At 50.5% G+C, this 26,139-nt stretch overlaps 11 protein-coding genes across 11 annotated transcripts; 7 read left to right on the top strand and 4 right to left on the bottom strand.

Moving 5' to 3' along the window:
• Positions 1-541: 541 nt before the first annotated feature.
• COCVIDRAFT_29025 (hypothetical protein) lies at positions 542-3,656 on the top strand (the record flags this gene model as incomplete). Its single annotated transcript, XM_014698384.1, has 2 exons — positions 542-777; positions 827-3,656. The coding sequence occupies 2 exons, from the start codon at positions 542-544 to the stop codon at positions 3,654-3,656; spliced, it is 3,066 nt and encodes a 1,021-aa protein (XP_014553870.1).
• Positions 3,657-4,383: 727 nt separating this feature from the next.
• Positions 4,384-6,001, bottom strand: COCVIDRAFT_29024 (hypothetical protein; the record flags this gene model as incomplete). Its single annotated transcript, XM_014698383.1, has 5 exons — positions 4,384-4,440; positions 4,513-5,028; positions 5,090-5,706; positions 5,753-5,902; positions 5,959-6,001. The coding sequence occupies 5 exons, from the start codon at positions 5,999-6,001 to the stop codon at positions 4,384-4,386; spliced, it is 1,383 nt and encodes a 460-aa protein (XP_014553869.1).
• Positions 6,002-7,886: 1,885 nt separating this feature from the next.
• COCVIDRAFT_106596 (hypothetical protein) lies at positions 7,887-9,537 on the top strand (the record flags this gene model as incomplete). The annotated part of the gene is made up of 3 exons (XM_014698382.1): positions 7,887-7,942; positions 8,000-8,409; positions 8,468-9,537. The coding sequence occupies 3 exons, from the start codon at positions 7,887-7,889 to the stop codon at positions 9,535-9,537; spliced, it is 1,536 nt and encodes a 511-aa protein (XP_014553868.1).
• A 615-nt stretch (positions 9,538-10,152) lies between these two features.
• COCVIDRAFT_106604 (hypothetical protein) lies at positions 10,153-11,064 on the bottom strand (the record flags this gene model as incomplete). Its single annotated transcript, XM_014698381.1, has 1 exon — positions 10,153-11,064. One exon carries the CDS (start codon positions 11,062-11,064, stop codon positions 10,153-10,155), a length of 912 nt encoding a protein of 303 aa, XP_014553867.1.
• A 930-nt stretch (positions 11,065-11,994) lies between these two features.
• On the top strand, positions 11,995-13,143 carry COCVIDRAFT_106602 (hypothetical protein; the record flags this gene model as incomplete). Its single annotated transcript, XM_014698380.1, has 3 exons — positions 11,995-12,335; positions 12,392-12,857; positions 12,943-13,143. 3 exons carry the CDS (start codon positions 11,995-11,997, stop codon positions 13,141-13,143), a joined length of 1,008 nt encoding a protein of 335 aa, XP_014553866.1.
• Positions 13,144-14,223: 1,080 nt separating this feature from the next.
• COCVIDRAFT_106561 (hypothetical protein) lies at positions 14,224-15,924 on the top strand (the record flags this gene model as incomplete). The annotated part of the gene is made up of 3 exons (XM_014698379.1): positions 14,224-14,928; positions 15,032-15,664; positions 15,727-15,924. The coding sequence occupies 3 exons, from the start codon at positions 14,224-14,226 to the stop codon at positions 15,922-15,924; spliced, it is 1,536 nt and encodes a 511-aa protein (XP_014553865.1).
• Positions 15,925-16,660: 736 nt separating this feature from the next.
• COCVIDRAFT_18344 (hypothetical protein) lies at positions 16,661-18,482 on the bottom strand (the record flags this gene model as incomplete). Its single annotated transcript, XM_014698346.1, has 4 exons — positions 16,661-17,768; positions 17,822-18,249; positions 18,309-18,416; positions 18,468-18,482. The coding sequence occupies 4 exons, from the start codon at positions 18,480-18,482 to the stop codon at positions 16,661-16,663; spliced, it is 1,659 nt and encodes a 552-aa protein (XP_014553832.1).
• Positions 18,483-18,911: 429 nt separating this feature from the next.
• On the top strand, positions 18,912-19,532 carry COCVIDRAFT_106597 (hypothetical protein; the record flags this gene model as incomplete). Its single annotated transcript, XM_014698378.1, has 1 exon — positions 18,912-19,532. One exon carries the CDS (start codon positions 18,912-18,914, stop codon positions 19,530-19,532), a length of 621 nt encoding a protein of 206 aa, XP_014553864.1.
• Positions 19,533-21,186: 1,654 nt separating this feature from the next.
• Positions 21,187-21,891, top strand: COCVIDRAFT_29016 (hypothetical protein; the record flags this gene model as incomplete). Its single annotated transcript, XM_014698377.1, has 2 exons — positions 21,187-21,221; positions 21,309-21,891. 2 exons carry the CDS (start codon positions 21,187-21,189, stop codon positions 21,889-21,891), a joined length of 618 nt encoding a protein of 205 aa, XP_014553863.1.
• Positions 21,892-22,606: 715 nt separating this feature from the next.
• COCVIDRAFT_18341 (hypothetical protein) lies at positions 22,607-22,981 on the bottom strand (the record flags this gene model as incomplete). The annotated part of the gene is made up of 2 exons (XM_014698345.1): positions 22,607-22,867; positions 22,928-22,981. 2 exons carry the CDS (start codon positions 22,979-22,981, stop codon positions 22,607-22,609), a joined length of 315 nt encoding a protein of 104 aa, XP_014553831.1.
• An 880-nt stretch (positions 22,982-23,861) lies between these two features.
• Positions 23,862-24,342, top strand: COCVIDRAFT_29015 (hypothetical protein; the record flags this gene model as incomplete). The annotated part of the gene is made up of 3 exons (XM_014698376.1): positions 23,862-23,896; positions 23,957-24,228; positions 24,299-24,342. The coding sequence occupies 3 exons, from the start codon at positions 23,862-23,864 to the stop codon at positions 24,340-24,342; spliced, it is 351 nt and encodes a 116-aa protein (XP_014553862.1).
• Positions 24,343-26,139: the final 1,797 nt, after the last annotated feature.

The following is a 26,139-nucleotide window of genomic DNA, read 5'->3' as shown; positions in this document are numbered from 1 at the left end:
CAGGGCGTTCGCAGGTCAAAACAAGGCTAAAGAAGAAACCTGATGGAGCTGCAAGGTACGCCCCCTAGTGATCTGACGGGGAAGATGACAAAGTGGGCGGTGGGCGCAGCAGGTGGCCCGGTGATTGGCGTGGAGCGCTCGGGGCTAAGCCGAAGCGGAGCTGAGAGAGGCTGGACATTCCCAGCCACAGCATGCGTAACATCGATTAGAACAACTGCAGTTCTGCCCTACTGCCCTACGCGTCGCCATTCCATTCTTGACCCACGTCCTCTGCCGCTGCACTGTCGCTCTTTTGCTTTTGCACCAGTAGCCACCCGCAGCCCAAAGCAGCCCGCTCATTTTGCTCCTCCCTCCTCCATCCCACCACTCTACTCTGCTCTGCCTGCAATTGCAGCGCATGTCCGCTTCCGGAGTCCCACTGCTACTACGCTGCCCAGGCGGCCTCACCACTCGTTGCTTCCAATCCCGCTCGACGCGCCTTCCCTCCTTCCCCAGCACAACATAGGCACACCAACAACACCAAAAAAATAACTGCCTCATCATGGCGAGCAAGGCGGCTCACACGCCCACTTTCGGCGGCGCCCACGCTGCCGGCATCTTTTCAGACATGACTGTCGACGGGCCGGTAATAGGCACCCTGGTAGTCATCATGGACCGCGCCAGAAATCTGCCAAACAAACGCACAATGGGAAAACAAGACCCGTACTGTGCAGCCCGTCTCGGAAAGGAGGCAAAGAAGACTCGGACAGACAAACGCGGAGGTCAGACTCCAAAATGGTGAGTCCATGGCACACTAACCCCAAAGCCCTACTTCTGACGTATGCAGGGACCAAGAACTACGCTTCACAGTTCACGACTCTCCAGACTACAACCGCCTCAAGGTCTCGGTATTCAATGACGACAAGAAGACGGAACTGATTGGCGAGGCCTGGGCAAATCTCCAATCCGTCATCACGCCTGGCGGTGGACAGAGCGACGAGTGGCTGGGCCTCAATTGCAAAGGAAAGTATGCCGGCGAGCTCCGCATGGAAATCACCTTCTACGATACCCGTCCCAAGGCAGAGAATGCTGTCCAGGAGAAGAAGCGAAGTTCAACCAGACCCGAGGGAAAGGCGACTGTTGGTGGAGCACGAGAGATGGCTCCGGTCAAGCGACGACCGCTGCCCACCGATCCAACAGGCGTAACACCATCACCCCTCCAGACACCAGAACACCGAGGACTGCGGGGAATGCGTGCTGGTCCTCGAGAATTAGGATCACCGCGACACCAGCAACCGCTAAACGAAACACCGCCTTCTCATCGAAGCCAGCCAGATCCACCCAGTCGTAGGCCCGTGCCAGACTCATCCCCACTGCATCATGTGTCGGCATCGAGCCAGAACACGTCTCAACGCCATGCCCCCCAGCCTGCGTACACTACACCGCCCAACCCGCGATCATCTAACCAGAGGATACCTATGCCAAGAGAAGAGAGCTTCGACATGTCGTACGCAGCACCCAAACCGTATGAAGTGAAGCCTATCGACCCTCTGCCACAACATGTACGCAACCCAGGACCAAGGAAAATGTCACAAGATGATGCTCGGTCTCCCCGTAGTTATCAACAGCAGCAACATCCCGAGCCAGTCCACTCGCACTCGGCTCCGGCTGTCCCGACTCAGCACACCTATGAGCCCACAGCACATGAGCAGCAGATACAAGACCAGCAAAAACAGATTGAGTACTTGCAACAGCAACTGTTGCAACATCAGCAGCAGCCGCCAGCGGCGCCGCCTGCGAGGGCCGAGCCACCACAGCAGCCTGCACCGTCTCATGTCCACGAGCAGTATCAGGATCCTGCTTACCAAGTCGCACCTTTGCGGAGCAGCCGCAGTCGGGAGTACGGCCAAGACCAGGCATCCCCTCAGAACCCGTACTACGGTCAGAGATTTATCGAAGCTCCCCCGCCGCAGGAGGAAAGCCCTACCCATCGAAGACGCAGTGCAATGCAGCCCATGGTTGAGGATGAAGACGATATGCCGCCACCACCGCCTATGCACAACCGCAACGCAAGTACACTTCCTCATGCCCACAGGGAAAGTCGCGACATGTATCAAGATGATACTCCGGCGCCGCTCAATTTCACACCACGAGCTCAAGAAGACTCTCGCCGGATCAGCTTCGATGATATGCCGCAGACGTACGAGCCTGTTGACTATGCGCCCCGTCAGCCTTCTGAACGAAGGTACACTCATCCCCGTGCGCAAACACAGCCAGTAAGCCGCCCGATATCTCAGGAGATAATGGTACCCTCTCCGCTGCGGCAGGAGCCCCTTCGACAAGAGCCTGTGAGGCAGGAGATTCCTGCATTGCCGTCTAGTCTTATCGCTGGGCTCAATCCCGCAAGACAAGAGATTGAAGCCCCAACATACGACAGACCTCCGTCCTACGAGCCTACGCCAAGGCTTCGTCACTATTCTGAGCCTGCCGAGTATCGAGCCATCACTCAGTTTGAAGCTCCTGTGCAGTCACAGGAACTGGTTCATCATTCAGCATATCACATGAACGATTACTACCCTCACGACCCCCCTGAGCAGCCTCGACAGAGATCTCCTCCAGTGTATGATCCCACGCCACTTATTAAACCCCGTGCCACGAGTCCAGGTGTGAGTCCACGATACTCCCCGAATCCGGTCCCAGAACATCACTCCCCACATCCTGATATGAATCGCTACTCTCCCCACCCCGACATGGACCGCCACTCTCCAAACCCAGCTGCGGATCGCTCTTCTAGGATGCCTGCACGCAGTATGCCGACCCGCAAATCAGTGTCACCTCGTCCACCGCCTGCTGGAGAAGACTTTGGGGAGCGTAGATTGTCTGGGATAGCATTCAACCCTGATAGCTTCGACGTCTACAATCCTAGGATGTCCAAGTCGCCGATTCCTTCAGATGATGAGGCCGAACGACCAGGTAGCCGCATGGAGTACAACGACAAGGGCCAAATTGTCACCTTCAGTGGCCGGGTTGTTGATGCTTCCGACCATCTACCAGTTGATAACTGGGCTCCCGAACCTGTTCCTAAGGGCACTATCAAGGAGAAGCCAGCTCGCACCCGACCGCAGCTGAACGGTAGTCGTGACCTCGAGGCTGCGATGCAGCGCGAAGAGAGGTACCAACGCGATCGCGCTGAAAGGGAACGCCTCCGTCACGCAGCAAGCATGAACTTTGATAACAGCACAGCTCTTGTGCCTGCTAGACACGATTTCAACGACTACAATTCGCCTGTGAATGCCGGTGCACTTGTCCTCGCAAGCCAGCATCCTCCACAGACTGGCTCAATGGGACGCAACAGACTGCAGAAGCGTGACCCACAGCCCCGTCCCGTCTCTTCCTACGAATCATCTCACCAATACAACCTGCCGGACAGGCAAGCCCTCCGTGAGCGCGAGAACCCCAATACCTATGGTAGCCTTGGCTATGACCGCCATGGCACCCAGCGCCACAGCATCACTGCACCCCCTATTCCCGCCAAGGTGCCCCTCGACATGGGTGGCGGCGCCTATGGCTCCCAGAACGAAGACATGGCGCTCAGCCTTGAGCTTCAGAGCATCGACATCGGACCTGGTGCCGGACGCAGACCACGAGGTACGGTTAGACGACAGTATGGATTTTGATGGTATACACGAGATTAGGTGATGCAAGTAGTCCTTTTTTCTCTCACGTTTTTCACGTTTTGTTCTACTTTTTTTTCTACGCTTTGACTAGCGTTTGTACGATATGATAATGTATTTGATATGGAAGGGAGGAAGTGAGTAAAGCAACAAAGCGTGGTAAGTTGGGTGGGTCGGGACGTTTTTTGGGGGTCTTTTGGATGGTCGCTCGATGTCTTTGCTGGAGAAGCTGGGCATGTCGGAGTCTTTCTTTTTCTTTCTGTCTTTCTTCTCTCCCCCCAGTTGTTTCTCGCTTACTTTCCCTCCCCCTTCTTTGAGTGATTCGGCTGCGTAAATTCGCAATAGATAGATATCCAGCGCCGAATCCTTGTGCGACTCCCCCTTTTCATGCCCCCATTTCTTTTTCATAGTTAGTTTTGCAGTGTATGCTCGTAATATATATGCGCTACTTTGAATTTCACCGCTATGAATGAGTGTTGCTGCTTGATTTGTGGTTTTTATCAAACTACATGAAATTTCAAGGAACGTTGTTGAAAACGGTCCTTTTGCCGAATTGCTGTGACCTTTTGTGTTGAAACCGAGGTATCACAGACCCTACAATAACGAATGGCACTGAGCTACTCTCAGCATGGAGGACAAACATCTAACTCACACTGGTTGTCTGCAACTTCTTACAGACGCCAATTAGTCGAGTCTGATTTTTACCGTCTTCATCCCCAAAATCCCCGCTTTAGTAATCGTCTCCACGAGAAACGACTTCCTTGCACGTAGGACGCAGTAGAACCGTCTAAATCAAGGACGTAATCATGTCAGCAAAACCATACATCTCAACTGATAGCACAAAAATTTTTCAACTCACATGTTCAAACTGCGCAATATACGATCCGGGAATATCAACAAGTGGGGCATACGCCTCCACAATACCACTATTAACAAGCGATCGCATGCCAAGATGGTAACTCTTAACCCCGGGGATACGTTCGAGCTGACGGCGGGCAAAAACCAGTGTGCCAAAGTTTTCGTCAATGGTCTTGAGAAGCGATTTCGCTGATGCATGGTGCAAGCCAGCCGTGTTGGCGTGCTGACTGCGTCCGTAGCCGTAGACGCCGACGTCATCTCGTAGATAGGCTTTCCCTGTGCTACCAAACGTTTCGATGGCGAAGATGTCGCCTTCTTCCATGCGTTGGTTGGTTTTGGTCTTGATGAAGGGGACTTGCTTGTCGCCGTGGATACGGTAGCGGAGGATGTTGTGGCCGGTGATGTTGCGGACAGCTTTGATGGGGATTGTTTTGCCGTTGATGTCGACTTCGTAACTTTCCATTACTTCTTGGATGGATTCACTTATGTGGTCGATTCGGGCATCGATGCCTGCTTCCTGTAGATCGATGTATTAGACAGAGATTCAGGATATGTGTGATAAGTGAATTGTTACTTACCTTCAGCCCGGTGTTGGTGGCCGCTTTTACACCTGCTAGCAGGTTGTTGTAGACTGGGTTAGCAGCTACAGTGAATGCACTATCGACAATTCTGCCATTGACATGGACTCCGAAGTCAACCTTCAAGACATCATCATGCTGAAGGAAGACTTCTTTGGCGCCTGAATTTGGCGTCCAGTGGGCTCCTATATGGTTCAGGCAAAGTCCCGTCGGAAATGCCAGCCCAGCTTTGAGACTATCGCCAGGCTCAAGACCATGGTGACCAGTCAGGGCACGGACACTTTCGTCAATCTCTTCGGCAAGGTAAGTCATGGACACACCTGGCTTGGCCAGCTTTTGTGCATAGTGCCTGACTTGACGGTGTATCTCAGCAGCCTTGCGGTAGTCCTTGAGAAAGTCTCCGTCCATGTTACTCATGGCAGCTTCATGCCGAAGCTCTTCGGCCGTGGTACGTTGGAAGTTGTCATCCTTCGGGGCATAGTCGACAATCTGACCTTCCGGGTAAGGACGGCCATCGAATAGATCTGATAGAGGGACCCTAGGCGGGAATGACTGTTGTGTAGCTGGCCCCTTCTTGTTCTTTTTCTTGTTGTTGCGCTTCCTCTTTTTCTTGGCGCCTAGATAGGTCAACATCTGTATTTCAGCCAAATGCAGTTAGTTTACCATCCGTTGTCTTCACGTCAGCTCTATTCTTCTCATCGTCGTCGTCTTCATCGTCTTCTCCCTGCCCTTCGAGCATGCCTTGAAGCAAGCCGCTCGCGACGGCTGATTTAGGCGGGTTAACCACAGCAATTGCGGCGTCTCCGGACGACCCTAGGCAAGGTTGTCAGAATGTTGTATAAGTATAATCAGGCTTGGTATACACTCACCATTGTGGCCTTCCTGATGTTCTTCTGGAGATTTGGAGCCCATGATTGGATGGAGAGGCTACGCATGAAGTCTTCCGAGCGTTGTTGAGGTATAGAATAGGTGGCAAGGGGCTGTGAGGCTGGACACGTCAAGGTAGCACCAGGCGGGGCGGGGTCAGTGACGCTAACCCATCGTAGCTGAAGTCTAAATGCATGCGTATCAGATGCTTGTACATATGTTGTCTCTCTTCAATCGTGATCCTTCTTTGCAAGCTGTAACTATCTACTATGGAATAGCCGATAAGGCGGGCGACGTGAAATGTAACTAGGACGACTGGTCTACAGATTTGGCAAGCCCTATAGCACAGTGGCTACTCAATAGTTCTTAGGATAACTTTCCAAATTTGTAAGCTCCCGTGTCCTCGAACAAACTCTCTTCAGCTTCACAATAACACCGAAGGTAATGTGCAAAAGGGTGGTGGGATTGAAGGTCTCTGTAGCCCTCGTGTCAACACCAATTTACATCGGCGATGAGAATAGAGTGCAACACCAGATGTTGGACGCCTTAAAAACGCTTTATCACCATTGGTTCGGCTTTGACCGACGTCTAACTAAGCACTTTTCAGTGCTTTTATGAGTAACTCTACTTTGCGTCATCTTTCCAGTCATCACTATAGTTGTTGCTGTTTGCCATAAAAAAGTTCTACCGACGGAATTTCCTCACAGTTACGTCGCGACATGCGATAAAACCACAAGTGGGGATTTCATTCGCTTAGTCTCGGAGTTGCCGTCGTAGGATGCTTAACAGATGGCCACAATGGAATATGCTACGATGCTACTATCAAGATATCGATCTCTTTCGGTGTATCGTCTCTATTTTGGTGCAGCCTACTGTCGATGGCTGGGAGGTTACCTTGCATTGTATCGTGTAGGAGTCATTAACTGATTGTTGTATGTGTGCATGTGTTGGTACCTGATGTAACCATGCCCTTTCAGGCATGCTGTCAGCGCGCATACTGTGACTCTTCCATGAACAATGTTAACACGGATGCCCAAACCGCTCTATGCCCATCTCAACTATACCAGACAGGATATTGCCCAGTAGGTAGTAGGTATGTATGTATACGCTTATCATCGGGAACGGGCCAGAGATGTTTTTGTGCGGTTACGTGACCACCACAGATCCCACCTGCTAAGTCTGGAACACGTGGGGCCAGAGGAATATCAAATGCTTGTGCTTGTTCTCACAAGCTTAGCCCATGGGAGTCTTAAGGCCAAAGGGCCTAAAAGACTGTGACCCGAGGCGCAAATGGCAGAGATGAAATTTCAAGTGCCGCCAAGACGTTGCAATGTCGCGTGTCTCTTCACAAAAACGCCACCATAACGAGGTCCCGGCAACACCCTTCCGTAACATTGTAGGACTACACTCAACACCAACCACGTCATTGCCAAGAAGAAAGGCGTATTCATGAACTACCACATACACCCTTGAGCGGATCGTACTGCTGCATTACCAAGCTCAAAGCTGTCCTGTCAATAAACGTGCGGGCAGTGCAAGCCTTTATCCTCCTCAGGCCTCCTGCCCACCCCTGCATGCCACTAAACTGACATGATGCGCAAGGACCCAAAGATAGACACTACAACTCCGCTAACCATCTAGACTTCCCGCAGAATTTGCCAACCGCCATTGCGATCGCGCTGTGATTGGGGGAAAGGAGGCAGACCCTGCACCAAGCGCGAGGCTGCCTTGATCGCTTAGGGGAAACGAGATGTGACTGAACCCTTTGCACGACCGGTGAACTAGCCGTCGTGAAGGGTACCGTGTGCCTGACTCTGCTTAAAATGAGGTCGTTGCCCTGACGTTGGAAAGACACTACTACAGTACACTCTAATATCTAATACTCGCGTTTCGCGACCTTCAATCGTTTATCTCCATATCCTGCGCCATGATGGCTGCTCGATACACCTTCGTGGCTTTCGCCAGTGCCGCTATCGCGAGTGCACAGTCTACAACTGATGACCTGTACTACGATCCCATTTACCCCTCCAGTTACTCCTCCAGTTACTCCTCTACAACTGATGACTCGTATTACGATCCCATTTACTCCACCAGTTACTCCTCTGCACCCTTCTGGACTGTAACCGCTCGCTATGCAGAACAAGTCACCGAGAGTCTATATACATACGGTTACACCCGTGTCATGACTGACACGTACACGTCAACCCGCACCATAAAGGACGATGTCATTCCTACCGCTTCTCCCTATCTCGTCACTACTTCTCGGGACTGGTACGATGCTGATGTTCAGATCGTGGCATCTTACTACACCACTGGTGTTGTGGCAGAGTCTGATCTTGTTGCTGAAACCACATACGACTGGCACTCAACTGCAACAACAACATCGACAACCACAAGCACCAAATACAGTATGCAAGTCACAATGACTGCACCTGCCTCGTGTCCTACACCATGTACGTATCAGCCTGTCTATTTCACAGTGTGAACATCATATGCTAACTAAACCAATAGTCACCATAACAACCACTGCCTCTGTCAGCATTCCCACGAAAGTGACGGCGCAAATATCTCCCTTGTCAATCGAGACAGGTACAGCGACTGGCTCTTACGGCTCCGTCATCTACAAGTATGAGACATGGTATCTCACAGCCAGCGCTGCACCTTTCAATCCCGCCACAGACTACTACTACGATTACTACATTGCCTCATGTAGTACTCCACCGCCTTCTCTTTCAACTGGCTCCGGCTCTGGCTCCGGCGGCTCAAGTTCTTACTACGACGATTGCTACTACTGCGGGTCATATCTTAGGAACTACATCATAGCAATTGCCGTCATCATACCTTTCTTCTTCCTCTGCGGCTTCCTCGAATCTTGGTTCTGGTTTCGCCGCCTCATGATGGGCAGGAGCGCCATGCGATTTGGTACTATCTGCTGGGTCTTCATCTCCCTCTGGATTCTCTGCTTCACCCGCATGCAGGACCGTCGCAGCAAAGAAGACCAAAAGCTGCTCGCTGAGAAATGGAGGAACATGGGCAGTGGTGCGGCTTTCAAGGCATGGTGGAAGTGGGGGTTCCGACACAAGTACCCAGAAGAGTTGTTGGGCCAGTTCAGCAAGACTACCGTAGGCATTGTTCCTCCAGGTCAGCCACTGCACCCAGAGATCTCGCAAACACCTGCTGCTGGAGGACCCGCTGCTCCCGGCCAAGTTTACTACTACGGTCCTCCACCTTCAGGCTGGGTCCGGGGACCAAACGGCGCCTTTGTGCCCCCACAAGGCTACGTCTACCCGCCTCCCCAACAAGCCGGCTTCTACGGCGACGCCGCAAAGGACGGGAGTCTAGTCTCACATTCTCCCGTGTCAGCAATAGGCCATCCTCCTACCGTTCATTCCGCACAGAATGCTACACACGACACTCCTCCCTCTGCTCCTCCTAGCCCGCCGCCTCAAGCCCCTCTACCCACTACTACCGCCCCAGCGCCCCCTGTAAATGTGGGCGAGGCGCCAGCAAATACTGCATCCAATCAACCCACTGCTCCGCCGCCAAAGAGCGATCCCACTAATAGAGATTTGTACCGCTAGAGGATATCCAACTTCTGGCCCCAATGTTAGAGTTTGATAATAGTAATGAGTACGATTCAATAATGGTCTTTAAGGTTCAAGAATAGATGGAGGTATCTTTTTTCCCTCATGTTTTGGTTAGACCTCGTAGCGACTGTTTTTTTGAAAGAGAGAGAGTTTGGCATGTAGGATACCCAAGCTTTGATGATTGAATTTATGGTATAGACGAGTGGTTTGGAAGTAATATGGATATAGTCGAATAATTTACTCTACGGTCTTATTAGACTGTAAATGATATACTACATGATTTGACATTCATCTTTGCTTGATGTGAAATGACTTCATCTGTTGTGCCTATTCTGAATGCTACTGAATGATTTGAAGGCAAAGGAAACCCTGAAAATAAGAAGGCAAGAGACAAGACGGAAGGGGCTGAGGAGAATCGTGGTAATAGGAGTTGATTTCACGAACGTCACGTAGCTAAGTTCATTTAGAAGAACGAATTCCATGTATCATTCGCTGATTTATCAGAACAGTAAAGCACACCCCAATTGCAATACGCCAAGGCTATATGAGTTGGAAGCAAGAACCAAAAACAAAAACAGATAACTACATCTCGCAACATTACCAAAACGCTCAACCAAAAACTAGCGCCCTAATCTCAATACTCTCCCTCCCCACCGCACCCTCCGGCGTTCTGGGGTCCACAAAAGCAGTATGCGGCACACGACCCCACTGCCCAACAACCTCATCGCTATCAAAGCACTTGAGTAACAATCTATCTTCATTCTTCATTCCGGACCAGTAATACCACTTTTGTTCCGGGTTATACGCCACAGCTGCCGTTTGGCCGTTGCGATGCGGGTACCGGTGCTCAATTGGAATCAGATCGCCGTCTCGTACAGTCTGGCTGTCGGCGACTGCAAGCGGGCTACCCATGACCGGGCCGTTGAGCGGGCGCCAGACGTTGATTATGCGGTAGCGGCCCTGGAGTAGCTTCTCGGCGTCGTCTGGAGCGTGGAGTTTGACGCGTTCGGCGGCGGAGAGGGGGGTTTGGTCGATGTGGACGCGCTGGACAGGGTTGCGGTTGCCGGTTGGTCGGCGGATTGTGTGGTCGAAGATTAGGACTCGCTGTGCGCCTTGCACGTTGTTCAGTAAGAGATCTTCTACCTCGGGGTAGTAGACCCTTTTTATCGCCTCATCGTCTTCGAAGTCTTCTCTGGTCAGGCCACTCTGGATGTTCTGGAATGTGTCGAAGGCGTTGTTGTCGAGGGTGAAGTTTTTTTCCTTGCCTCGCAGGTCTTCGATAGTAACTTCGGCCCAATTGTCTCCCCAATTTCGCTGTGGGACGCCTGGAAGTGGCTCGACGTAGTTATGTGGGGGTGCGCCATCTTCGGGAGCTTTGTAGAAAGAGAGTTGTGCTTTGACAGAGCCACGTGGGATAGGCAGGCCTTGGAAATTTACGTCCTGTGAGGTTGCGTTGGTTGAAGTGGGCGCAGGATTGGAGAGTTGGTGCGCAGGTGTCGGGCGAGAGGCGGTGGTGGTCATTTTGTGGTCGTAATACTACTAGGTGTGTCTTCGATATGCGATATGATTTGCGATATGTTTGATAGTACAATCGAGTCTTCCTGTGTTGAAGTCGGCAATTGCTTGCTGGAGTGATGCTTGCGATTGTAGGTACTTTAGATATGCGGCTGGATAGTAGGAGACAGTCAAAGCTGTTATATATACCCGTATGTTTAGAAATACAAAACGACAACGCGCCCTTCATCCACCCATGCTTCCCCTCATTCGGCATCTTTGTGGCGATGATGCCATAGCATTATCTCCGAGGCTGTTACTAATCCCCATAGTCCAATCAGAGGTTAACATGCTGACTAAAAGTCTCGATTGCGTGATGTCCTAGAGTCTTTAGCAATACTCATACGTTGTAGGACTGGCAACACAATAGTTTGTAAGATTGAGTGTGTTTCTAATATGATTCTTGTGGAGAAGTAAGATCGCGAACCGGAGATAAATTGGGTGTATGTAGCCTAGAGACGTGACGTCATCATTCTCAAGTCCTCAACACCATGACTTTGCATTAGGTCGATGCGGCAAAGTAACCAGTGTATATAAGAATAATGAAATTAACTCCTTCTTAATTGAAGCTTGTTTGTTTGGTATGTACCCTTGACACTAAAGGAATTCCCGAAAATGCATCACCAGCTATACCCACTCAATTTCGGAATAAGTTGACTGATCGACATAACAAATATGGTGGACATTGATAGGTATAGTTTTGCTTGAATTGGAATTATCGTTTGAAAGAAATGTGAGCGCATAGTATGGAGGCTTGCCGTCCTGCCGGCCTGCCAGTGCCCTAATGCATTGGATCATGCGTCGTCTCAACGTCATCATATTGGCATGCAAACTGTGACATCGTCCATCCACTTTCATATCACATAAAGAGAGAACCCATTACAACCACACCTGAAAATGCTCCGACTCTTTTCAAAAACTGTACCAACAGCTACCAGACCAATTACACCACTGTCACGCACAAAGCAATTCATCCCAAGGACCTCCTACCAAATAGTCAGAAATATGGGAAAAGCAAGCAACGAGGATCTAAAGGGCTCTAAGCTCTTCGATGTGTCACACGTCACTGCTCTTGTTACTGGAGGAGGAACAGGAATCGGATTGATGATCACACAGGCGCTGGTCGCCAACGGTGCAAAGGTCTACATCACATCAAGGCGTGATGAGGTCCTGAAGAAAACAGACGAAGTGTACAACACCGGGCCAGGACAGATCATTCCTATTCAGGCCGACGTCAGGTGAGTATCTCAAATCACACTGATCAAGCCGTACGCCAGAGTTGACATTTTTACAGTGAAAAAGATGATGTGAAGCGCCTATACGACGAAATGTGCCAAAAGGAACCCAAGGGAATCCAACTTCTCATCAACAACGCAGGAATTGCGCGCGACGAGAACACAAAATTCTCCTCAAATGGCCAACCCAACATGGAAGACGCCCAAGCCATCTCCGACCACTTCCTTAAGTCGCAGCCTGAGCAGTGGGCTGACACTATGAAGACCAATGTCGGAAGTATCTACTGGATGAGCATGACTTTCCTTCCTCTACTTGCCAAGGGTGGCAGTGTCACCCCCGGATATAGTTCACAAGTCATCAACGTTAGCAGTATCTCAGGGTACATGAAGGGTAGCAGCAGTGGTCAATTTGCCTATGCTTCCAGCAAGGCAGCGGCTACACACCTCAGCAGAATGCTTGCAACGACTTTCATGGGCACCAAGGTCCGCGTCAACACCATCGCACCCGGTGTTTTCCCTAGTGAGGTAAGCAAAACTATATCATTTACATCACCTCCTCCCTTGTATTTGTTTTCTCAAATCATATCCGTGTACTAACAACTTACAAAAGATGACAACCGGCTCATCTGACGAAGACAACAAGAGCCGCATGGATTCAGAAATGTCGAATCCTGCCGGCCGCCCGGGAGCCGACACTGATATGGCTGCGACCGTACTCATGCTTGCTGGACCTGGAGGTGTTTTTTACAACGAGCAAGTACTTTACCCTGATGGAGGAAGCACTCTTCAGCAGCCTGCAGCGCGGGCTTAAGCACTTCGTGAGTGGAAGACATACCGCTCCGATAGCTTACAACTAGTATATCGAACTAGGTACTCTTCGCTTCTTGTATATGAAAATATTATAGCCATGCTGGTAACTTACTGGTAAAATCCGATTCCCCAAATGGTCGTCCATTCAACATCATGCTATACCTCCAAGTCGCCGAACCACTCCGACCCATCCCCACCTCACATGCAAAATTCTTTTACGCTATACACATGTCCCGCCGATGTTCAAAAATACAATCACACTTGCCCTGATGATCTATAGCCTGTTTGTATTCTGTTCCCTCTCATAGCTGGGTGATGAATACCGTCCAATTTTCGAGCTCCCATCCATCTGATTAGATGGCCTAATGGCCCAATGGCAAGGCGCTTGACTACGATTGAGTTCGATATCAAGAGATTCCAGGTTGTAAGTTGGACCCGCTCAGTTCGGTTCTATTCGAATCAGACTACTAACATTGAGATAGCGACCCCTGGTTAGGTCATAAGTTCTTTTTTTGCTCTACTTTTGAAACGAAGGCAGGTCAGGAAGAGTGTGGCATTGCCCACCATGTTGGTTCGGACCTGCCTTCCTTATACTTTGTGTAGTTACTGACGATCTGAACCATCGTGCAGCGAGCGGAAAGTAAGATACTCGATGGGGAAGGTTGTCATCTTAATATGAGAACTGACGCGCTTGTCTAGAAGTGGAGGGTCTGCCTCGAGGTTCTGGAGCATTCCCGCGGAGTACGAGTATGGTACTTGTTGTAATGAAAGTGGAGGGTTTAGAAGGATTCGGTCCGTCAACAGTGTAAGGAATCGAGACGTTGATAGGCCCCGTAGAGGTATCTGCTCGTATACATTGCTACACAGTATGCTCGTTGAGGAAAGCCGCCCAAGCGCCACGACGCGCTAAGATAAGCGCGCTCCCGATAAGGTCACGTGTGGTAATCCAAGCCTACGCCCGGTTCCAGGGGGGCCAGGACCTTGCCTCTTGCATGCCCAGTGATCGTTTGGCCCATCATTTTATGTGGGTGTCTCGCAGATACATAGCCCGACGCAATCATTTGTCCTTCTCAATTGAACCATGTCACCGCCGCCGGCCTATGGATCGCTGCGCCTCAAGTCCAAGACAGGTTGCCTCACATGCCGAGCTCGCCGCAAGAAGTGCGACGAACAGCATCCCACGTGCTTTGGCTGTCAGCGCAACCATCTCATCTGCACCTGGCCATCATCTGCCACTCAGAACACCAAATCAGCAAACACGTCAGATAGCGTGCCGCGCGAGGCGGCCCCGCCTCGTCGTCCTGTCGTAGGATTGAGCAAGGGAGCACGCGGTGGCGGCGGCAACGGCAGCGGCACGACCACACAGCAAGTCGTTACACCAGACAAAAAACAAATGCGGTATTTGCTTCCCCTACCTTGCACTGATGTATATCCGGCCCTCGGAAATGGCATGCCTGGGCTGCGAAACGAGAGCGAAAAGCACATCTTTGATCATTACATCAAGGTAACGGCTACGGAAATAGCCGGCCGCATAGTACCCATCAACCCTTTTGTAAGCTATCTTTTGCCCGTGGCGTACCAGGATACGCGAGTTGTCGGGTGTTTGTTAGCATTGAGTGGAGCCCATCTGCGTGGCTACAAGGGTGATCGGTTCGAGCATGATGCACGATCCTACTACGCAGTGACACTACGCAGCGTCAAGCATGGGCTCCTCGACTGGAAGGAGTCTAGCACTCAGAACCTCATTAGCCTCCTCATCGTCATGTTGGCTATGTGTTGGTTTGAGGTGGGTCTCTAATTTCTCTTTGTCTTTAGTTTATCCTTCTTTCGGCTTTTTAAACCGATGAGGCGTTTTTGTAAGAAACAACTTACGCTAACGATTACAATAGAGCCTATCCAGTGAAATGAATGGCAGTGTCTACCACCACCTCCGTGCTAGCCGCACTGTGTTACTCGAGCTTAGAGGTCGTCACAGTAGCCACGGGCCATTACTGGAATTTCTCACAGAAATCTATGCCTTCTTGGCCATCAACTCGAACCTGACTCTCAATACGGATTTTGCCGTTAGTCGCCACATTCCATATGATGACTTCTTGTCACCAGAAGCGCTTAATTCACTCAACTGGGGCACCGAATCACATGGAGTACTATTGGGGTCGTGCCATGAGTTGCTTGGTCTCATCATGCCCATAGCAGAGTCGGCACGGCAACATGTGCGTGAGCCAGATCCTGTTAGGAAAGCCGAAGACAAGCGCCACTTCGAAAGATTGATCAAAGCCTGGAAGCCCAGTCCCTCGTTGTTGATCAAAGACGATCCCGACGAGCGGATAGCTGGTCAAATCCAACAGCAAGTCCTGTTGATCTTCCTTCACACGATGTTCCACGGCAACGAGAGGCCTACTGCTTCCCTTATGCAAACAGTGGACGATATCCTCGACCAAATGATCGAAATTGCGTCCAAATTTTCGCCTAAATCGCGCGTCCACTCGACCATGAACTGGGGTGCGCGTATCGTAGGTTCGGTAAGTTCCCAAATTATCGATGTGGTAGATACGCGCGTGCTAACAAGTTTTCCCCCTTGTAGGTTTGCCGCAAAACTCGACACCGCGAGATGATGAGAGCACAAATGAACACTGCCCCAGAGAACAAGCCAAGGGTAAAACCAACATGGGCTTTTCTCGAAGACCTGTGGGTCGAGATGGACAAGGATGAAGGTGTATATGGTCCACGTGGCATCGAGATAATGATGCGAAAACGAAACATAAATCTCGGCTGTGCTTGAGGCTTCTCTTGTACACGCAGGTAAATCACGAGAGTGAGCCAGAGCAACTAAGACAGAGTCTGTTCGCTCTGGCACTTCGTGAGCTGGAGGAAGCTCGTACGTACGCACATCATTGAACAGCACGCATCGGGCATAGTTGCAGCCAAAGAAGATACCCTTCTTGCTGCTGCTTCTGCTTCTGCAACATGGGATCAAACTACCTCCTTCTTATCTCGGCATGACCCAATTTTCTCAACTTGCCCAAAAGCCGTGTGTCAAGTCAAGATGGCATATCTGCCTCATCACCACGATGGCTAGGGTCAATGTCAACATGCCGAGTCGCAAAGTCAAGAAGAAGAAGGAAGCTTGAAGAGGATAGGTACAGGACAATCAGAAGTGAAGGAAAGAAGAAGGAAAGAAGTGAAGAACACTCATTCTTCATGGGGGACATCACACCCCCTACAGACAGGGTACACGGAGATTGGTAAGAACGAAGGGAAAAAATGTGTACAACACGGCAGAATGACAGAAGCAAAACCATCATCATTCACACAACGGTACCAAAAGGGGGACTCAATGGGTTTGGTTTTCAAAAACAGGTATTGGTGTACACGGTCTTCATTGTTTCATTTCAGGAGTCAAGCAGGGTCTATGTGGGCGAAGGGGAATAAAGTGCGTAATCCAGGTTGCAAAACCAAAAAAACAACACAAGGTACAGAGGAGTCTAGGGGGGCGGGTACGGCGCTTGCGGCTAAATTTAATATACTTCATCGAGACCTTTTCTCTCTGCATCCTGCATCTTGTCGATGTCCTTCTCTGTAACTTTCTTGTCGGCGGAATCAGGCTGCGTACCATTTGTTGCTGCTGCCGCTTCTCTCTCCTCTTCACTGTGTTCGACAATCATGTTTCCCTTCAGAGCTTCCCTCAAGATGGGTGGCTCTTCGTCTTTCTTTTTGGCGAATGCGGCATCGTCGCTTGTAGCATCGCCGTCACCCAGTCTGTCTGTTTTGACGTCTTTGCCCATGCCTGATTCTTCGAGCCAACCTTGTTCGGTTTGCTTGCGCTGGATCTTGCGATCCTTGGACTGCTTGCGTTGCGTAGAGCTGGCGCGGAGGAATTTGCGTTGCCCAGTGCTGTGGTGGAGGTGCTGCATACCAGGGAAGTAGTCGGAGTCGTCCGAGAAGCCTTCACCGGCCTGCATGGGCTGTAGATGACGTAGAATAGCGGTAGTTCGCGGTTGTGCGTGATTGTTGGACCTTGACGCCAAATGTGCGTTGTCCCCCTCTTCGCTACTGGAAGCATCGTTCGAGGCATCGTTTGGTGATGCGGGCGTTGGCGGCATGGCGGGAATGGCTGTACCTTTGGCGGTTTGCTTTCGCAACAGCTTGGCTGGCGATGGCTCATTGATAATGGGAGCGTGATCAGCTTCTTGGGCTGCAACTGGGTGGTCTTCTTGCTCGCTCTCTAATGGCTCCATATGTTGTGTGGCAGGCGAAGCAGTCTGCTGAGAACCTTGCCCAAGATACTCCATCGTGTTCTTTCGCATTGGACGACGAGGGTAATTGATTTTGTCATGGTTGCATCCATTTACACATCCTCCCCAGCGTCGAATGGGCACAGTAGGAGACGAGGTAGACCCAGCCTGGTTGAGATTACTCAACGACGTGTTTCTGCTTGGTGTGGCAGCCGTGGCGCTCTTTGGTTGTTCCTCTTTCTCTTTGGCAGCCCGGCGTTTGAGTTCAGACCATGTTCGCAGCTCGTTCTGGAGGATATATCGGCCGTTGTTCTCGCTTCTCTTCATAATAATAAACTCGCAGTGGTTTACATTTCGGAGGTCCTCAAAGTACTCGACAGACCAGTGATACCTGCAGCAAGTCAGTATGTTTCCCTCTTTGTACTGCGTAGGTTGGGCACTCACCATTTCATGAGGAATACCCTGGACATCAGTCCATGCGTAACCAACACGCAAACGCTGGGGAAATTATCGTCTCCAAATGATCTCCACAGGCTTTCGTTAAAGCCACTGACACGGTCATAAGCATCTGCTGCACTCTCACCGTCGGGTATACGGTAGAAGAAATGGCCATAATCAGCCCTCTCCTGCCACATGCGCTCCATTTCTGCCGAACATGGCTGGAAGTTTCCAAAATCTTGTTCTCGTATCCTTGGCTCCTCGAAGACGGTAATCTTGTTGCGGGGGAAGGGCGAGGGGGTGGGGTCGTCCGAGGTCAGGGTGCGGAGGATGCCCTCTGTAGTCTCACGGGTCCGGCGGTAGGGCGAGGTGTAGAACTGGAGGGTGTCGTCTGGCTTGAGCATAGAGCGGAGCTGACGTCCAGCTTCTTCTGCCTATGGCGGGCTAGAGTCAGTCGTGAAGTGTCTCAAGCCATGCGATAAAGACAGCGTACCTGAGTCCAGCCATGCTGGGTCAGTTTGACCCTGTGGTCGGGTATGAACTGGTGGATATCACGGTTCTTGTTTCCCTCTGATTGCGCATGGCGAATCAGAATGATCATCTACGGAAGGGTCAGGCACTGAGGGCGGTCGTGGTGGTAAAGTGGACCTACGCGGGGTTTCCCCATATTGGCGTGGGATGCTCGGGTGTCAGCACTTGTAGGTTCTGGGAATGATGGGCGTGTAGTGGAAAATGTTCAGCCTGTATATGCTTCAGGCAAGAACAGATCCTGTGTAGAGGGGCAGAGAAATATGCGATATTGCGTGTTTCATGTGGTGCTGCAAGCCCAAGAATGGCGGCGACTTCGCAGGCGCATGTGGCACTTCTAGCGCGCCGTAGCCAGGCACCTAGCGCGCCATCCCGACTCGCATCAATGTTTGATAATATTTCCACGACACTGCCTCTCTCTGCGCTTTGCCTAAATCACCCATCACATCTTTGCATTTCATCCCTCCGCAGTCGCGTAAGGCTATCGGCCACGTGTGTATTTTCTGGTGCTCTGATTTCTACGCAACGCCGCCTGCGCCAGGCATATCCATCCTCACCTGCAAACACCATGTCCGAGCCTATCCCAGAGGCTATACCCACATCCGCCGACCCGCGCTCGAAACGCCCAGTGAAGAAACGCGCCCTCACTCCACGTACAGAGCAAGCCTCCCAGGTCGAAGCCCTCTTTGCAAAGCCTGACCGCGAAATCCACATCCTAGGCTCCGGCGCAATTGCCAAGACTTCCTCTCTGCCCCCAGAAATTGTCGCAAATGTTCAAGGTTCAAGCGCCGGTGCAGGTAGTGGCGAGTTTCATGTCTACAAAGCGAGCCGGCGGCGCGAGTATGAGAGACTGCGCGCCATGGACGAAGAGGTGAAGAAGGAGGAAGACGAGAAGGAGTTTGCTAAGCGGAAAGAAGAGTTGGAGAAGAAGGACAAGGAAAAGACGGAGAAGAACAGGCTAAAGCGGGAAAAGGCAAGGCAACGGAAAGAAAAGGCAAAGAAAGGCGGCAAGGGCGGAGATGGCGACGCCAAGGACAGTACAACTGGTGCGGAGCAAGCAAAGAAGAAGCTGGCCCCGAATGCAAACGTACCCAAGAATAGCGCCGACGATGATGCGGACACACGTAATGAAGGGGCTGAGGTCAAAAACATGGAAGAGATTGGCTTGGTCATTGAAGACGACGACTGATCTGCGTACTATACGAGACGTCTGTGACTAAGGACGTGTGCTAAAATTAACACTACCAAGCTTCATCAAGAGCTGATGGAGACTACGTCTGTATACTGTACAAAGCTTTCAAGGTGCGGCTATGCATGCCACGAAGCATTTCCAGTGCTAACGATGATCTACGCATGTAGCCTTGCTAATTCTTTAATCCAATGACAATTGCCAGGCATTCCTCTCCCCACAACCAATGCCTCCAACTGGTGCCTCCAACACTCGGCCTGATCAAGTGGGCATATAAACCTGCCGATCTTCGGCATTTGCTCCATCCGGCCGGCCCTTTTTGCCACTTTTTGTAGTCGGCAAACGATAGTACGGATCTCTGCGGGCTTTGCCGTGTTAGTTACCCTATGTATATGCATCACGTCAAGGTCGCCTCATATATTCTCGACATGTTCGGTCTTGTGCAAGTTTTCGGCGGCTTGGGATGATGCGTTTGTGCTAGTACAATGGGAGTGTAAACTTGTTGATCTTCGCACAAAGCAAAGATAACAAGGCTGATCCTTTCGCCTATGACGAAGCTTGACCTGTTGCTTGACATTAAGGCAATGCCCACTATTCCTTGGGCCTGCATGCCAAGCACATGACCACAGCAATGCCGCATTCCCAACCCGCTGTCTTACGTCTCTTAAAATGTAATGCCACAGACTCACTCTTTGCAGATTCCTACTATGTTAGTATTTAGCTATGCTTCTAGTGAGATTGTAATCTCGCAAATGTCTGAGGCTAAATCTCAAATGGGTTTCACAACAGCTGCGTTTCTGATGCCGGCACATAGGCTTCTTGTGACATGGGCTTCTAGTGCAAAAAGAAACGGATTCCTGGCGAATGAGGCTTGAGAGAACTCTAAATGTAAGGGTCTTACTTCCCGCCTGTCCAACTACCAACTATCCTGTTGGTCAAACCTGGCCGGATTTAATCGGCTACTTGGCTAACGTGGGTTATACCCTGACAGCCAGACTAGGCCGGGCCTCAATGGTCCGAGAGCCAATCAGACATGACCCCTGCCGGATATGACATCAAAAAAGAGTCTGAATGCCTACTCTATAATGTGCAACCGTCATTGCTATTGGGCGGCTTGTAGGGTGCGTTTCATCTTGTAGACCTGGCCCTCCGACCCAGCTCTTTGGTACAAGTCCAGAACTCCGGCCGCAGGGCATGCACGTCGAAGAGAACCCATCCAATCGACTTCATTGGTGACAAGACGTGTCACCTGCCGCAGCATATCCCAACGTAATCATTCCGCTGCCCAAATCTTGGCCTCACAGCCCAGCAAGGGGAACGTATCTCCGGAATCTGGGTATTACCGGTCGCTCATTTCTTGGCTTTGGCCAAGGCGTCACAGATGCCATGTACTCATTCACTACACAGCTCAAGCCGTGGACGGGAGGCGCGGGGTAGGGAACTCCGCCCTAATGACAGCGATCATCCAGGTACAAGTATGCAACTGAACATGAAGATTGATGACAGACGATCGCGGAGAGTATGGAGAAATTCAAGTATAAAGGCACATGGCTTCAGCACTTCTGGGAAGGCCATTACCATCAGTGAACAACAATTCACTTCTTCAATCAATCCTTTGACTACCAAATAACAATCATTTGTATTGCTATCAATCATGAGGTCTACCTTTTTGATTCTCATGGCCGCTGGGTACATCACCCCCATTTCTTTTCACTATTCATTCTAATATACTTTCCTGAAAACCGACTCTTGATTCAATAGCTAACACAGACACAGTGCCCTCGCCGCACCTCTGATTGTTGAGCGCCAAAGTGCTCCTCCACCACCTGATGGTAGCATTCCTCCACCACCACCAGACGCTGGTGCTCCTCCTCCACCACCACCCACTGGCGTTCCCATTCCACCTCCACCTCCACCGGGTGGTGAAGTTCCCCCTCCTCCACCACCTCCAGGTGGTGGCCGAGGTGGCCGAGGTGGTGGTCGCGGAGGTCGTGGAGGTCGAGGAGGAAGAGGAGGCGCCCGAGGAGGAGGAGCAGTCGGTGGTGGTCCTCCACCACCACCAGTACCTGCTCCAGGTGCTCCTCTATCGCCAGCACCAGCTCCAGGTGCTCCTCCACCAGCACCAGCTCCAGGTGCTCCTCCACCAGCACCAGCACCAGGTGCTCCTTCACCAGCACCAGCTCCAGGTGCTCCTTCACCAGCACCAGCTCCAGGTGCTCCTTCACCAGCACCAGCTCCAGGTGCTCCTTCACCAGCACCAGCTCCAGGTGCTCCTCCACCAGCACCAGTTCCGGGAGCTCCTCTACCACCGGCACCGGTTGAAGGTGATCCCCTTCCACCTCCTCCCGCTCGCAACTAGATGGCATTCACCCTTCATTGCCACTCGAGCACCACCATCTCAACGCGATACGAAATCCTTGGCGAAAGTCTCAATTTGCAATGATGAGTTTGGACTGTCAATCTGGAACTAGGTCAGTGGTCATTTTGGGTTGAGGTCTTGTAGTAGGGACGCATAAATTGGTGCTGTTATGATTAAGAAGTTTCTAGTTTGAGACTGGATTGTATCAATGAATTTCCTTCGTTTATGAAGCGATCGCAGAGGCGAACGCCATCTTGTATGATCACCAGTCCTTTCGTTTATTACGGATCTCTTTAGCAAATAAAAACGTACATATTCAATGTGGTTCCTGAATGGCTGGATAGTATGTATGTGTGTGGTAATATGTACTACTCATGCTAAACGCTTAATCTTGATATCCTATGGGCGTTCATGAGGTCACCACTGGTCTCCACATTTTCCCCCGCTGAACTATGATCCTTGCCTTGTGGATCATATTACTGACTTTAAAGACACCCCCATGAAACACATGAGTCATTTTCCTTTCCCAGCCTTTGTCTTACCCATCTATTGAGCACCAACTACTAAACAGTTCTCTAGTAGGAGTTGGAAGAAGAGGGAGGTGAACAGATGGTGCCAACCCCTCCACCTTTTACCCCAGCCCGGAGTTTCACTTCCTGCAAGCATTGGTATTGGCTGCGCTAATTCTGGCCGGCATTGCAGAGACAGGAGATTTTTAACCTATTATGCAGGCACGGCCCGGCAGAGTTGGCGGCTTTTTATCATCTCGCCAATCACAGTGCAAATCAACCCCAATCTTCATGCAGGAAATGACGAATAGAAATTTATTGTAACAAGAGCTCCATTTACGCTTGACACAAGCTTGTATTCGTGCATCTTGGTAAATAGCGATCGATGGCTTGGCAGCACGATATGTGGGGTTTGAAATGGTGACGGAGAAGTTGTGGCGGGGGTGCGTGGATGATGTGTTTGGGGCCTATTTTGTGTAATACATCAGTTTGGTACAGTTCAGTATCAATTTCATCTTAGTCCTTACTTCAACTGACTGATAATCATCTGACAGACGAAATTGTCGTTTTTCCTGATGCATTTTATGTTGATTTCATCTTGGCAATGGCGTCACTTGAACCTTGTGAATAGCAATACACAAAACGCATCTCTGTACATTGATATGAGCTCATAACCCACTATATGTAAATGCATCACGCCTTATATCACCTCACTACACAAAGAACTACTATGTAGATTCGATCGGCCTATCCCATCTCCTGGGACAACAAAAAAAGGCTAAACCGGCCTGTCGCAATAGTCTAGGCCGCAACACGTCTTCAAATTTTAGATTGAGGGTACGTGGTCTCGATGTCAATTCTCCGCGCACAGAAGCATTCTTCCTTTTGGATTAGTTGCTACATAGCAATCAAGAAGCAACTGCCGAGGGGGCTTGAACAAACGCTTGGTTACCAATCCTTTTCCACCGTGTCCACCATCGTTCGTCTCTGATAATGGTTGTACAAAGACCCTCAATCTGGCCTCCTACCTCGACCATGTTTGCAATTGATTGACGTCTAATTGCAGTGACCTGGCACAGCATCCCCCAACAGAACATTTACAAAACGTCATTTGCTTTCAAAAAGGCACATCGGCCAGCGATTTCGGCAAGGAAGCCAATTTACTCAAGTCTGAGCTTGATGGATTTATTAATCACGACATCTTGGATACCACACCTGCTATATTAGCCTTTCATCTATCAGACCTTGCTTTTGGATAGATCGACGTGAAAGCACTTTACACTGGGCGACTGGCACCCAAGAACATGACTTTCACTGAGTGCCTTTGGGAAAATCGATACGCGATGAGAGATGTATAAAGAGCACCATCTCAGTGCCATCTTCTTTCACCACCATCAAGCTTCTCCGGCTATCTCTACTACAATCTAGCTTCTACTACAACTACTGTCTCGATTCTCAACTATGAAGTTCGCAACTATCCTCTTCCTGGCCACCAGGTACATCCCTACCCCCTCTACCCCTCCCGCCCTAAAAATCCCCTCCACTAACATACCCAGCGCCCTCGCCGCCCCCCTCATCGAACGCCAAGTCTCTCCCCCGACCGGTCTCCCGCCCCGACCAACCCCTTCGGGCCCCCCCGGCGGCACTCCCCCTGCCTTCCCAACGGGCTTCCCACCACGCCCTACAGGCCCCGTGCCTACAGGCTTTCCTCCTCGCCCGACTGGCGGCTTCCCCGGCGGCGGTGTACCTTCATTCCCGCCAGGCGGCTTTCCTGGATTCCCTACTGGTGGGGCTCCGCCGAGACCTACGGGCGCGCCCCCTGCTTTTCGTAAGTTTTTATCTTTTCTTTTGTTAAAGGTTAAGCAAGGGATAGAGTAGTAGGCTGATTTCTTGGGTAGCATCAATTCCGCCCAGGCCGTCGCCTGTTGCGCCACCCCAGTAGATGGGTATTTGGAATTGGTGAGGGGAGGTTTGGGATGAGGGAGGATATGATTGGGGGTTGGGGGTTTTTGTAAATATGTTATAGGGTAGGGTATAGGTGACTTTGTTGAAGTGAAATTTATGGGGGGTTTATACTTTGATTGTCTTGCCTAAATGTGTGCACATTCAGTATTCTTTTCTTCAGCATCTTGAATGCCCTGGACGGACTTCTTGTTACGATGATGTTTTTCGAGTCTTCTTTTCGAGGTCATCTTGAAACGTTTACAGTATCCCCAGTATCCAATTTGTAAAACACTCTAATCTCGGATTAGAAGGCGGCTTTTCAAACAACAGACAAGGCATCCGAAACTACGATATTCATCGACTTTTGGACATTGTACATTTCCGAAAATTGTAACATGCCTGTGTATGCGTCTTGGGGCCCTGCATCGCGTGAAACCGTGCCGTCACGGTGTCGTGCAGGGATTTCACTGAAGATTCTTTGATTTTTTCGGTCTGGAAGAAGAATTTACTCCAACTCATCTGCCCATCATTAGTGTTTTGCGCAATCCGGTATTTAATTGACGTAGTATAGGCTAGTCAAAGGTTGATGGTGAGATGTCGAGGGCTACTGACGTGCTGCTACCTGGACTCAACTTTCTATCCTCTCCCTTCCCTACCAAATTCTTGGCCTTGCGCTCGGCAGAACGGATATACTTAGTGAAGTCAGCTCATGTATGTAGCTCCATATGTATGTAGTCATCTTCCCTGCAGCACGCGGAACATGGCGAGAGAACCTCGCCATCCGCTTCACTATTTGCTGTCGTTGCTGCCCTAGTCAATGCATATTTCCTTGCCTCGAGCTCCGATTGGAGTCTGCTCGAGCAGAAAGCACAAGTATACTAAGGCCCCTGATGAAACTGCCAAGCGTGGTATAACAACTCTGATGGCCGTAACGCGGTCACTTGGCGCAGCGCTGGGCTAAATTCTGAAATGCTGTGGTGGTACTACATATTGCCACCACATGGCGTGATGGTGCGACTTGCTCTACAAGGGCCAGGGTATTCGTCCGGTTGGAGTTGGAGTACATGTGTGAATGAAGCGGGGTTGGCGGGCAAGGCGGGGGTGGGGATGCAGCGGGGTCGTTTGTGCTATGTACTTTAGATGGACAAAAAGACGGCAGTCGACTTTGTTGAACTCATACTCGGGAATCCTTGATTTTATTTTCACGTGAATATTGTTGATGATGAACGGTAGTTTGACGAGACAAGAATAAGCTTTGCCGCCTGCATGCCTGCGAAGAGACAGACTTATCTCACGTGAAAACTTGTCAAAGTTCAAGTTGGATAATCATCAAATCTCCTCAGAAGAACTTAAACAAAGGCGATTAGCGATCAATAGAAGCAACGTAAACGAAGTCTTTTTCGTCGGTTCTTCGAGTTTGTACCCCTAGTGAGTAATCTTTGCAAGTCTCGTTTGAGTGCAATTACAAACTTCGAGACATTGCCAGGTGTATTTGTTGACTAATAACAAGAGAGATGATATCTCGACAAAGCAGCTGATTATTTCGTTCAATTTTTCTTCGTCCATTGCTCATGTTTGCAGTGTTCCACATGAACAAGGTGTAAATGCATGCCATTCTGTGCGTGATGTGCGTGACGGCTTTCTGCTAGAGTAAACCGAATCCCGTCCCATTATAGCGGCCATAGCAAGGCAGTTGCGTTGGAAAATGGCACACGACTATATGCTAACCATGGTGGCTTCTGAAGTATACCAAACATACCAAATAACATCGGATCCTACCGAAGAGGCGCAGCTG

This window comes from Bipolaris victoriae, assembly GCF_000527765.1.
Source record: "Bipolaris victoriae FI3 unplaced genomic scaffold scaffold_79, whole genome shotgun sequence".
NCBI classification, from domain to species: Eukaryota; Fungi; Ascomycota; class Dothideomycetes; order Pleosporales; family Pleosporaceae; genus Bipolaris; species Bipolaris victoriae.
The sequence above is the reverse complement of the archived record's forward strand: the minus strand, read 5'-3'. Positions and strand labels throughout refer to the sequence as shown.